The sequence below is a fragment of the Carcharhinus amblyrhynchos genome, chromosome 19 (genome assembly GCF_965287045.1).
Source record: "Carcharhinus amblyrhynchos chromosome 19, sCarAmb.v2.hapA, whole genome shotgun sequence".
In the NCBI taxonomy this organism is placed as follows: domain Eukaryota; kingdom Metazoa; phylum Chordata; class Chondrichthyes; order Carcharhiniformes; family Carcharhinidae; genus Carcharhinus; species Carcharhinus amblyrhynchos.
Genome location: NC_137342.1, coordinates 7,490,351 through 7,503,429, shown reverse-complemented (window position 1 = coordinate 7,503,429; position 13,079 = coordinate 7,490,351). Strand labels below are relative to the sequence as shown.

General features: G+C 48.2%; 1 protein-coding gene across 1 annotated transcript in view; it reads right to left on the bottom strand.

Moving 5' to 3' along the window:
- The window catches only part of LOC145355588 (ATP-binding cassette sub-family C member 9-like), a 197,995-nt gene extending 196,023 nt beyond the window's left edge, over positions 1–1,972 (bottom strand). Inside the window, exon 1 of the mRNA XM_080207837.1 lies at positions 1,829–1,972. Within this exon, the coding sequence (XP_080063963.1) occupies positions 1,829–1,972 (144 nt within the window). The remainder of the gene's footprint in view (positions 1–1,828) is intronic.
- Positions 1,973–13,079: the final 11,107 nt, after the last annotated feature.

Sequence of the window (13,079 nt, the reverse complement as noted above, 5' to 3'; positions counted from 1 at the left end):
GGTCTGGACTTGGTTGCTGAAATCCATAAGAACATAAGAAATAGGAGCAGGAATAGGCCATCCAGCCCCTCGAGCCTGCCCTGCCATTCAATAAGATCACGGCTGATCTGAAGTGGATCAGTTCCACTTTCCCGCTTTCTCCCCATAACCCTTAATCCCCTTGCCTACCAAAAACCTATCTACCCATGTCTTAAATATATTTAGCGAGGTAGCCTCCACCACTTCAACGGGCAGAGAATTCCAGAGATTCACCACCCTTTGAGTGAAGAAGTTCCTCCTCAACTCTGTTCTAAACTGCCCCCCCCTTATCTTGAGGCTGTGCCCCCTAGTCCTGCTGTCCTTTCTGAGCGGGAAGAGTCTCTCTACCTCTACCCTATCTATCCCCTTCATTATCTTATACGTCTCTATAAGATCCCCCCCTCATCCTTCTAAACTCCAACGAGTACAGACCCAGTCTATTCAGCCTCTCTTCGTAGTCCAACCCCCTCATCTCCGGTATCAGCCTAGTGAACCTATGTGAATCCATGTTCAAAAAATCCACGCATCATATAGCGTGAAACGATAGTGAGCGCATTAATGTCACCATCAATGCTCAGAATGGTTCACTTTTGCAGACAATGTGAGCTGGCTGATATTGGATTCGGATGAGTTCATTGCTTGGCGGCCTTTGGGATGCCTTTGGAAAAGAGGCGGGTAGGAAAAAAAATGTAAACTTAATTATGTATGAACTCCCTGAGCATCAATTGCGCCAATAGACTTCCACTTATTAGCATGGGCTGAGTTTCAGTTTCAGAGGGAGAGTCCCAGATCGTGAATATTTAGGGAAAAGCTGTAAGCTTGTCAATGATCCGACGGAAAAGCTGCCTGTGATTCTCTGAGGACTGTAAATGGATTCTGCCTAACGCAGAACACAAGGGAATGAAGATTCATCTCCTCCCTGGGGACATACAGCAGATATTGAACACGGACATCCCTGGCATCAAATCTCAATAAAGGTTGTAAAACAAACCACGGCGCCCTGAGTAGACTGCCAGTTATAAATTAAAATATAATTAAAGGATAATGACTTGTGTTTATATAATGTCTTTCAAGGCCTGAGGACACGCTTAATGTCAGTATTTTTGAAATATAACCATGGTTATAATGTAGCAAACGCAACAGCCAATTTTCACAAAGCAATAACACACAAATTCCACTGTGAAAATAACCAGATAATCCGTTTGACAGATGCCGCTTGAGGGATAGACATCAGTCGGGATATCTGGATACTTTTTCCTGCAGTGGAGTTTTGAGCAACACGGTGGCACAGTGGTTAGCACTGCTGCCTCACAGCGCCAGGGACCTGGGTTCCATTCCGGCCTGGCGTCACCATCCGTGCAGAGACTGCACGTTCTCCCCGTGTCTGCATGGGTTTCCTCCGGGAGCTCCGGTTTCCTCCCACACTCCAAAGATGGGCAGGTTAGGTTGATTGGCCAAGCTGAATTGCTCCTTAGTGTCAGGGGGATTAGCAGGGTAAATACGTGAGGTTACAGGGATAGGGCTGAGGTGGGATTGTTGTCGGTGCAGGCCCGATGGGCCGAATGGCCTCTGCCTGTACCGACAACGATCCCAGGGAATGTCTGATTGATTGAGTGGACGGATAGAGCTCAGTTTAACGTTGCACCTGAAAATATGCTGTTAGAGTTTATTAGTCATTGTGAGATCCCATCCAAAGCCTTGCAGCAACCCGCTGTGGCCATTTTCTTCGGCATGTCCAATGGGAATAAATCCCAATCGGGAACATACCCACCCATCATTGGGTTGGCCAGCTCTTCTGAGGGGGACTTACCCCCTCCACCAACCCAGAAATCTGGGTGCACGAGGATGTCCCTCCTCCAAGAGGTGCCAACCAATCAGAGGTCAAGTCATTCAACACCAGCAGCGCCACCAAGAATTGTGGCCACTGCTGGTAATGCAGTGTGGCCGACGCCATTGGTCAACACTGGGGTCCCCGTAAATATGAGAGTTGGAAGGGTTCTACCATGGTTAACACAGGGAGGATTGGTGATGGAGATGGAGGGCGTTTGGCTATTGGTTTCCAGGCTGAGGAGGTTTTATCTGTTCTTGCTGCGGCATCAACTTCTGCAAGGCCTCAGGCTTGTACCCATCAGGGCAGTGCTCGCAGTTTTCACATGGCATGGCCCCTGACCACCAATGTTTGACTTTCAGAGGTGGCAGATGATGCCCTTAAGTGGTCACCAAAGAGTTTCAAGTGGCTTCTGTGTGGGAAGGTCACCCTCAAACCTTCTGACCCACACTCAGTCAGAAAGAGATTAGGAAGACGATGTGTCCTCCACTCTGACCTTCCCATCCAATCACATGGCACCTCCATTTCTGAACCCACCCCCCTGGGGAGGGGAAGGGATGGTGCTGGGGTGAAGACATTTAACTTTGCCACATACCTCAGATGTTCAGTTCTCCCTCAATAATGCACTCGGAGTGACAGCCAAATGCAGGGATTTTCCAGCCCCACCAGTGAGCATCATTGTGGATGGGTGGGAAGGGAAAATTTGGAAAGACGCGAGGTGGCACAGTAAGGGACCCAGGTTCGGTTCCCAGCTCAGGTCATTATTGTCTGTGTGCAGTCTGCACGTTCTCCCCATGTCTGTGTGGGTTTCGTCCCACAGTCGAAAGATGTGTGGATTAGGTGGATTGGCCATGCTAAATTAGCCCATAATGTCAGGGAAACTGGCTAGGGTAAGTGCATGGGATCATGGAGATAGGTGGATTGTCGTTGGTGCAGACTGGATGGGCCAAATGGCCTCCTTCTGCACAGTAAGATTCAATGAATATCTATGATAAAAGTCAATGGCTCCCCAGGATTTTCTGTCCCAAACTCCCCTCCCCACCCTCCCCCTTGGATGTCCCCCACCCTGCCCGTGAGTATGCCGATTGCTGTCGGGGCTGGAAAATCCCTGCCTTTGTGTTGAAGTCTCTGGATGAGATTTGGACCTACTAGCCTGGCCAACGTTAATCCCCCAATCACCAGCAGACAATACCAGGCTGATTCCGGGTGGGACTGATGTATGAGGAGAGATTGTCCAGGTTAGGATTGTTTTCGCTGGAATTCAGACAAATGAGGGAGATCTCACAGAGGCTTATAAAAATTCTCACAGGCCTAGCAGACAAGGTAGATGCAGGGAAGTGATTCCCAATGGTGGGGAGTCCAGAACCAGGGGTGAGGATTGTCGTGAAACTTCCTACTGGACCATTTAGGACGGAGGTGAGGAGACATTTCTTCAACCAAAGAGTGGTGAGCCTGTGGAGGCGACTACCGCAGGAAGTAGCTGATACCAAAACATTAAGAGGCAGCTGAATATAGCACTTGGAGCGAATGGGATCAAAGGTTATGAGGAGAAAGCAGGATGAGGCTATTGAGTTGGATAATCAGCCATGGTCGTGATGAATGGCAGAGCAGGCTCGAAGGGCCAAATGGCCTCCTCCTGCTCCTATCTTCTTTGTTTCTATATTATGTTGAATATCTGCCCATGGTCATATTGCTATTTATGGGATCTTGCTGTGTGAGCTTGGGGGACGGTGACAGGAAAAATAATCTTTTAATTCCGCAGCACACTGCCTTAACAGAGAGATCTGCTGTGATTCCCACATTTCTACCGCGCGGACAATTCAAAAGTACAGGCTGCAGCGACCTCATTAACTAGAAGCTCCGTCAGAGATATCCAGTGCTTGTGAATAGTGTTACGTAAAAGCAAGTCACTCCTTTTTGTTATCAGCCACATAAACGTGAATAAACACTGAAACGCTCAGACGAGCAGTTGAACCGCAATATTTCTCAATGCAGTATTCCAGTATGGGGCGGCACAGTGGGTTAGCACTGCTGCCTCACAGTGCCAAGGACCCGGGTTCGATTCCCGGCTCGGGTCACTGTCTGTGTGGAGTTTGCACGTTCTCCCCGTGTCTGCGTGGGTTTCCTCCGGGTGCTCCGGTTTCCTCCCACAGTCCGAAAGACATGCAGGTTAGGTGGATTGGCCGTGCTAAATTGCCCCTTAGTGTCCCAGGATGTGCAGGTTAGGTGGATTGGCCATGCTAAATTGCCCCTTAGTGTCCCAGGATGTGCAGGTTAGGTGGATTGGCCGTGCTAAATTGCCCCTTAGTGTCCCAGGATGTGCAGGTTAGGTGGATTGGCCGTGCTAAATTGCCCCTTAGCGTCCCAGGATGTGCAGGTTAGGTGGATTGGCCGTGCTAAATTGCCTCTTCGTGTCCCAGGATGTGCAGGTTAGGTGGATTGGCCATGCTAAATTGCCCCTTAGTGTCCCAGGATGTGCAGGTTAGGTGGATTGGCCATGCCAAATTCTCCCTCAGTGTACCCAAACAGGCGTCACAGTGTGGCGACTAGAGGAATTTCACAGTAATTTCATTGCAGTGTTAATGTGATTTACTTGTGGCTAATAAATAAGTTTTAATGTGATAACTGCACTGAAATTAAGGGTTATGGGGAGAGGGCGGGAATGTGGAACTGAGCCACGACAGATCAGCCATGATCTTATTGAATGGCGGGGCAGGCTCGAAGGGCTAGATGGCCTACTCCTGCTCCTATTTCTTATGTTCTTATGTTCTAAAAGCCTATTCATTCCTGGGACAGCTTGCGACTATCAAAAATCCAATGTTACACAGACCTTGCTGTCGTGTGAGTGAGTGACGTGATGGGACAGCTGCAGGAGCTAATGCTTTGGAAAGGCCAGCAGTCAACAGCTGCGGACTTAACTGCTGCATTGTTTAAGCATCTTCTGGATTCCACAAGCCTGCATTTAAAAGAAAAGTCGCAGATTCATCAGAAGCACACGTCAGCTGCCACCAGGGTGAGTGGTCGGTGCTGAAACACATTGGCAGTGCTGCATTATTACTCACTGTTAGTCAACAGGAGATAGAAACTCTTCCCACTGAATGCAATAAATGGAGGGGTGGTGACAGGAACAATAATCTTCTCATTATGTAGCAAGGCTGCGTACGTTTCCAAGAGCTGTCAGTACGTGTCACTGAGGTCACCTGCAATGTAGTTCTATTGGTCATAGAGTCATAGAATCCCTACAGTGCAGAAAGAGGCCCTTCGGCCCATTGAGTCTGCACTGACCACAGTCCCCCCCCCAGGCCCCACCCCCATATCCCTACATATTTTACCCACTAATCCCTCTAACCTATGCATCCCTGGACACTAAGGGGCAGTTTCTTAGCACGGCCAATCGACCTAACCCGCACATCTTTGGACTGTGGGAGGAAATCGGAGCACCCGGAGGAAACCCACGCAGACACGAGGAGAATGTACAAACTCTACGCAGACAGTGACCCGAGCCGGGAATCGAACCCAGGTCCCTGGGCCACCGTGGTGACACTCAAAGGGGGCTGTATTCATCAGGAATTTCAGGAATACAGGTTGCAAACTTCCGCTGGTTGGAGTCATTCCCGGTACGTAGGAAGATGGTTGTTGTTGTGGAGGGTCAGCTCCAGGACATCTCTGCAGGAGTCCCCCAGCGTAATGTCTTAGGCCCAACAACCTTAAGCTGCTTCATCAGTGACCTTCCCTCCATCATCAGATCAGGAGTGGGGATGTTTGCCAATGTTCGGCGTGCTTTGTGACTCCTCAGATACTGAAGCAGTCCATGTTCAAATGCAACAAGACCTGGACAATACCCAGGCTTGGGCGACAAGTGGCAAGTAACATTCACGCCACACAAATGCCAGGCAATGATTATCACCAATAAGAGACACTCTAACCACCGCCCTTTGACATTCAGTGGTATAATCATCACTGAATCCCCCACTGTCAACATCCTTGGGGTCAACATTAACCAGAAACTCAACTGGATTTGCCACATAAACACAGTGGCTACAAGAACAGCCTATAAATACTGTAGCAAGTAACTCACCCCCTGACTCTGCAAAGCCTGTCCACCTTCTACAAGACACAATTCATTTGTGTGATGGGATACTCTCCACTGGCCTGGATGGGTACAGCTCCAACAACACTCGGGAAGCTTGACACCATCCAGGACAAAGCAGTCCACTTGATTGGCACTTCATCTACAAACATCCACTCCCTCTACCACCGATGCTCAGTAGCAGCAGTGTTTACGTCTACAAGGTGCACTGCAGCAATTCACCAAAGATTTAAGGATCAGCACCTTCCAAACTCGTGACCACTTCCATCCAGAAGGACAAGGGCAGCAGATAAATGGGAACACCACCACCTGCAAGTTCCTCTCCAAGCCACTCACCATCCCGACTTGGAAATATATCACCGTTCCTTCACAGTCGCTGGGTCAAAATCCTGGAATTCCCTCCCTCATGGCATTGTGGGTCAACACACAGCACATGGACCTCACCACCATCTTCTCAAGGATGGGCAGTGAATGCTGGCCAGCCAGCCCTACCCATGTCCCACGATTGAATTAAAAAAGAATCGGCAAAAAATGGTTGGGAGATTTTCTGGTTACACGTCATATTATTTAAATCTACAATACACCGCAGATTCAATATCAGTTTCAAAAGAGATTTGATGACCTGCTTGCAAAGAGGATATTTTCAGGGATGCGGGGACAGGTCAGTCGATTGGAACTAATTGCACGAGGACCTGATGTATCCTTCGCTAACCCCTGAGAGCTAATTGTGGCTTGTCCATCAACAGCCTCACTAATAGGAGCCAATGCAAGACAGGGAAATTTGAACTGGATCAGGTACTTACTTGTAAACTGACCTATTGAGGGACCAATGCAAAGAATCAGCCAAGCCACATGACATTCTGGTGATAGAGCCAGAATGGTTATCCGCTTAACTTGGGGAAAAGGAGGTCCCTGACCAATTCGATATGGCTGCCAGTTCGCTGGGTTGGTTGCCTTTCAGGTGATTAAGGGATATTTTCCAATTTTCTCCCCGCACCTACTGCCGCGCTAGACGGACTTTTGTCCGTCTCCGTAGCTAGTTATTCCCGGAACAGGTCGCTGGTCTGCAGACAGAGGCTTGTAGCTTAACTCCGCAACAATTATAGCTGACCGGGAGTCTCTCCCGCTCTTACCCGCCAGCCATTGGAAGGGTTTTGCAGGTTGACACGTAACCCGTTCGGCCACGTGACGACACGCCTTCCTCCGTCCTGGATTGGGACTCAAACCCGGAGCTCCTGGTTCAGGGGCAGGCGTGCTACCCACTGTGCCAGGAGGCCGCCACACAGAGACGCTCACTTCACTGAACTTGTTGAAATTCCCCTTGTATTAATCCCTCTCTCATTCGATGCCTGGTATGTTTCCAAGTCTTGCAAATGAGAAGGCACGTGCCCTTCACACTCAGTCAGTTTGTAGTTGGACTGATGAAGAGAAATGCCTGACTTCAAAGAGGAATTAGAACCATCTTGAAAGGTCTCCGGGGAACTGTCTTTATTTTAAAGCTACTTAGCCATCGGACACTCCTGTCAAAAAACTACTGACTGGAGAAAGTGCGAGCTTGCTGCAGCTTTGTCTACTGTTTTGGAATGTTTAAAACAATCTGTCAGAACCTAAACTGCTCGGAATCAGCGGCCACTGAAACAGAAATTGCCAAGACCTGATGTCATGCTGGCTTCTGTACAGCCGAGGTTCCAACTGCAACACTAATGCTCCCCCCGGACTCCTGGCAATACCCAGGATCAAGCCCCGTAATTCTTTGTTTGCTGCTTACTCCTTTTTGGACATTCATGGGCCTAAGGGTTTGGTAAGGGCTCTTTTGGCACTGCTTTTCGTTTCACTGAAGACCGGTGACCTAGTAAATATTTTGCATTTTACATTACTGGCTAAGAACATAAAGGGACAGGAGAAGGAGGTCCATTGTGCCCCTCGGACATGCTTCCCTTATTCAATAAGATCATTACAGATTGTGGCCATACCTCCCCTTTCCTGCCCAGACACCCCCTCCCCCACCCATCCACCCCTTAACTCTCAGTTCCCTTAATGGTCAGTCAAAAATCACTCTAACTCAACATCAGGCAGGAACTTTCTTTCACTCAGCCAGCCAGTGGAAGATGCGAAGGCTTATTGGAGGTTCACTGAGGGTAAAGATTGCAGTAGTGGGCTTAGGAGCCAAGTTTCTGCTTCATTTGGATTGGACCGTGTAAATTGTAGTTCGGGAGGCATCATTTCTGCTTAAATTCAATGCCACAATTTATTGGGTACAAATGCCAACCTCAACAATGTTGAATTTGGTATGTGCTAGCAATAATGCAATGTTGCTTTTATATCAAGCCCTATCACAGTGGTGAATTAATAACCCTATTTTAACATTGCCAAATTAATTTTTTTGTTTAAAAAAAAGAGAACATTGTTCAGGGGTTCTATTTGTAGATACGCAGGGTAGAATAGGTGTAGGGTGATGCGGCGGCGCGGGCTTGTTGGGCCGAAGGGCCTGTTTCCCGTGCTGGGTTGTTCTTTGTTTCTTTATTAACACACTCCGAGGGAAGAAATTCTGCTTTATCTCAGCCTTAAATGGGAGAACCCTATTTTTGAAGTCTATAAAGTTTATTTATTAGTGTCGCAAGAAAGGCTTACACTAACAATGAAGTTGCCGTGAAAATCCCCTAGTTGCCACACTCCAGCGTCTGTTCAGGTCAATGCACCTAACCAGCGCGTCTTTGGACTGTAGGAGGAAACCGGAGCACCCAGAGGAAACCCACCTAGCCTCCACATAGACAGCGACCAAGCCAGGAATCGATCCGGGTCCCTGGAGCAGTAAGGCAGCAGTGCTAACCACTGTGATACCCTCATTCGGCCAGGATTTTCTGTCCCCTAACCCTGCTACCCTGCCGTTGCCTCCGGCACCATCCCTGTAACTGTCCCCCCCAACAATACCTCCTGGAAATTCCCACTGATGCCAACACCTAGCACTGCCCCTGAAGGCAGTGCCAGATGGCAATGTTGAGGGGTGGAGGGGGGAGGACGGGGAGCGGGGTAGCCAGATCTCACTCACGATAGGAGATAATCCAGATCCGGAAAACTGGGGAGACACCCAATTGAGGAAAGTGAGCCTTCCACATTACTAGCCCAATCATAGGTCCACAACTCTGCAGACAACACAATATTACTGTGTGAGAGAAGGCTGCAACTGAGGCAGCAGGAGAATCACAAGGGCATTTCCGGTTTGGGGCCCCCTCACAAAGGTAGCGGAAAGTTGGAGGACGTTGGTGGTGATCTGAACAAGCATGAAAACAGGAGGGAATGCCTCCTATTGCTTCAGTGAGTTTTCAGACACGACCTTATGCCGCTTAGCGTAAAATAAGAGGCAAAATGTGATTCGCGCCAGGAGTGGGAGTGGATAGAGCCAACCCAGGCTCAATAATTATATGCAAATGATTATTTGAATACTTAAATCAGCCTCGAGCTGGCTAACCAAGGCCAGTAAGATTGTGAGTGGTGAGAAATTGGTGGTGATCCCAGTTTTCTGCCTCTCTCGCTGCTCACCCTGCCCATCAATGGCGTGACATGCCGGTAATATCGTTCCCATGGACTTTTTTATTGCGAAGTCGAGGAAGGCAGAGATCAGATAGGAAACCCTCCAACAGCAACTGACCAGCCTGTTCTGCTCCCTTCTCGGCTTATGATTCTGGTTCTCCCTCCACCTCAGGAAGCCATGTGAAGCCACTGTGAACCCATGAAGCTGGTGGCCTCTCCACAAGCAGCGGAATGCCAGGAAAATGTCCCATTGTTGGCCTTTATTTATTCAAAATAGCCAAAGGACCCCGTAGCCAGACTGCAGCTATTAGCCGTCTTTGGGGATCTCCTCCAACAGTGTGAATATGCCAGGAGGGCTCCCAGCATTTAACCCACCCACTTACCTCCCGTAGGGTGACAGGGTGGTACAGTGGTTAACATTGCTACCTCACAGCGCCAGGGATGATACAAAGGTATGTAGAGGAACAGGTAGTATTGAGAAAGCAAGAGGACTGCAGAATGAATTGGACAGGTTAGGAGAGTGGGCAAAGAAGTGGCAGACGGAATACAATGCGGAAAAGTGTGAGGTTATGCACTTTGGAAGGAGGAATGGAGGCATAGACTATTTTCTATATGGGAAATGCTTTGGAAATCAGAAACACAAAGGGACTTGGGAGTCATTGTTCAAGATTCTCTTAAGGTTAATGTGTAGGTTCAGTCGGTAGTTAGGAAGGCAAATGCAATGTTAACATTCATGTCAAGAGGGCTAGGATACAAGAACAGGGATGTACTTTGGAGGCTGTATAAGGTTCTGGTGAGACCCCGTTTGGAGTATTGTTTTAGGCCCCATATCTAAGGAAGGATGTGCTGGCCTTGGAAAGGGTCCAGAAGAAGTTCACAAGAATGATCCCTGGAATGATGATCTTGTCATATGAGGAATGGTTGAAGACTCTGAGTCTGTATTCATTGGAGTTTAGATGGATGAGGAGGGATCTTATTGAAACTTACAGGATATTGTAAGGCCTGGATAGAGTGGACATGGAGAGGATGTTTCCACTAGAAGGAAAAACTAGAACCAGAGTTCTGTGGAACTTTTTGCCTCAGAGGGCTGTGGAGGGCAGATCATTGAGCGTATTTAAGAAAGAGATAGATAGGTTCTTGATTAATAAGGTGATCAGGGGTTATGGGGAAAAGGGAGGACAATGGGGATGAGAAAAATATCAGCCATAATTGAATGGTGGAGCAGACTCGATGGACCGAGTGGCCTAATTCTGCTCCTATGTCTTATGGTCTTATGGACCTGGGTTCAATTCTGGCCTCGGATCATTTTCTGTGTGGAGATTACACATTCTCCTCGTGTCTGCATGGGTTTCCTCTGGGTGCTCCGGTTTCCTCCCACACTCCAAAGATGTGCAGGTTAGGTGGATTGGCCGTGCAAAATTGACCCTAGTATCAGCCAGATAAGTAGGATAAATATGTGAGGTTGCGGGAATAGGGCCTGGGTGGGAATGTGGTTGGTGCAGACTCAATGGGCTGAATGGCCTCCTTCTATGACCCTATGAAGCTGTCACTCCACTCACCCATGAGAAGCGGGGTTATGTAGAAGACAATCAAACAAGTTTTAAAGTCATACATTTCCTCCTGATTTTGTATATCACTTTGATTGGCAATACTTGCGGTTAAATAGCAAAATATAACAGTTTAAGAAGCAAAATTAGATGGAGGATGAAGTGTAATTGCATTGCAGATTGGGAAGTGCAGAGAACCAAACGTGAATTACTGAAACACCAGTACTGACAAGGCAGTGCCGCTGCTCTGACAATTTGACACAGGCAGCTCCCATTATAAATGTGGACATTAGAATTTATAATGGAACTATTACAGTACTTTCTTGGCAAGTACAAAATATTCCTTCCCAACCTCTTGGATTGTGTGGTTGTTTTGACATTAAAGACTCACGCATGGCTAAATGCTGCTGAGTTGGATTTGTTCACAAATTAGTAATTATTCTGAATATTTAGCAAGCTAAATTCTTCCATGGGTGCCTATTACAGAGGGGATGTGGATACACCACAGTAAATTAGTGACTCTGCTAGGACCTGGCTTTGAAGCCAGCCACAGATTGTTAAACAAAAGGGCGGCACTGCAGCCTCACAGCGCCAAGGATCCGGGTTCAATTCGGGCCTTACATGACTGTCTGTGTCAGGTTTGCACTTTCTCCCCATGTCGGCGTGGGTTTCCCCCGGGTGCTCCGGTTTCCTCCCACGCTCCAAAGTTGTGCAGGTTAGGTAGCCGTGCTAAATTGCCCCTTGGTGTCGCAAAATGTGTAAATAAGCTGGATAAATGTGTTGGCCGAAGGGGTGGGGCGGGGGAGAGAGCCTGGGTAAGCCAGAGAGTCGGTGCAGAATCGACGGGCATGTTTAGCACAGCAACCTCACAGCACCAGGGACCCGGTTCGATTCCTGACTTGGGTCACTGCTCGCGCAGAGTCAGCGCATTCTCCTGGTTCTCCACAGGTTTCCTCCCACAGTCCGAAAGACATGCTGGTTAGGTGCATTGGCTGTGCTAAATTCTCCCTCAGTATACCCGAACAGGTGCCAGGATAGGCTGGGTGGCACGATAGCACAGTGGTTAACCCCGCTGTCTCACAGCACCAGGAACCTGGGTTCGATTCCCGGCTCGGATCACTATCTGTGTGGAGTTTGCACGTTCTCCCCATGTCTTGCGTGGGTTTCCTCCGGGTGCTCCAGTTTCCTCCCACAGTCCAAAGATGTGCGGGTTAGATGGATTGGCCATGCTAAATTGTCCCTTAGCATCAGGGGACTAGTTAGGGTAAATGCACACTAGGAGATTTTCACAGTAACTTCATTGCAGTGTTAATGAAAGCCTACTTGTGACACCAATAAATAATATTAAAACTTCATATATGGTAGAGATTGTATGATTCCAGCCTATGAACGTCTCATCTACCTGTTGTTTTAAGCAGTACAGATGAAGTGAATTCAATACAATTCATTTTTCTTGCACAGACCAATCTGGAATTGGACACAAATTGCCAGGTCAGGTCTTAGGGATTGTTGGTGGAGAGACTGAAAAATGTCCAACTGTGAGTGAGTGTATTCCTTAGATCGGGGGGAGTTTTGTTCTGTAGCACCTGATAAACCTTTATGAGTCTTGACTCCAGCATTGTTTGGTAGAACAGTCATTATCTTGACAACACTCTGCAGGAGAAACTTTCTCCCAATCTCTCCCTGCCCACACATTTCTGCCTGTCAGTTCCTGACTAACCAACCACTGCAAATTTTACCCAATTTATCTTTCAAAATCCCTCATCGTTTAAAACGCCAACAAATCTTCTATTGCCCGATTTTATTGGGAACACATTTGTTAGTGGTTGCTGGTGCCTGCACTTGAGACGGTTCATGTACATCATCATTTGTATCCTGCCTGGGTGGCACGGTAGCACAGTGGTTAATGCTGCTGTCCCACAGCACCAGGAACCTGGGTTCGATTCCTGCCTTGGATCTGTGTGGAGGTTGCACGTTCTCCCCATGTCTGCGTGGGTTTCCTCTGGGTGCGCCAGTTTCCTCCCACAGTCTAAAGAGGGGACTAGCTAGGGTAAATGCACGGGGT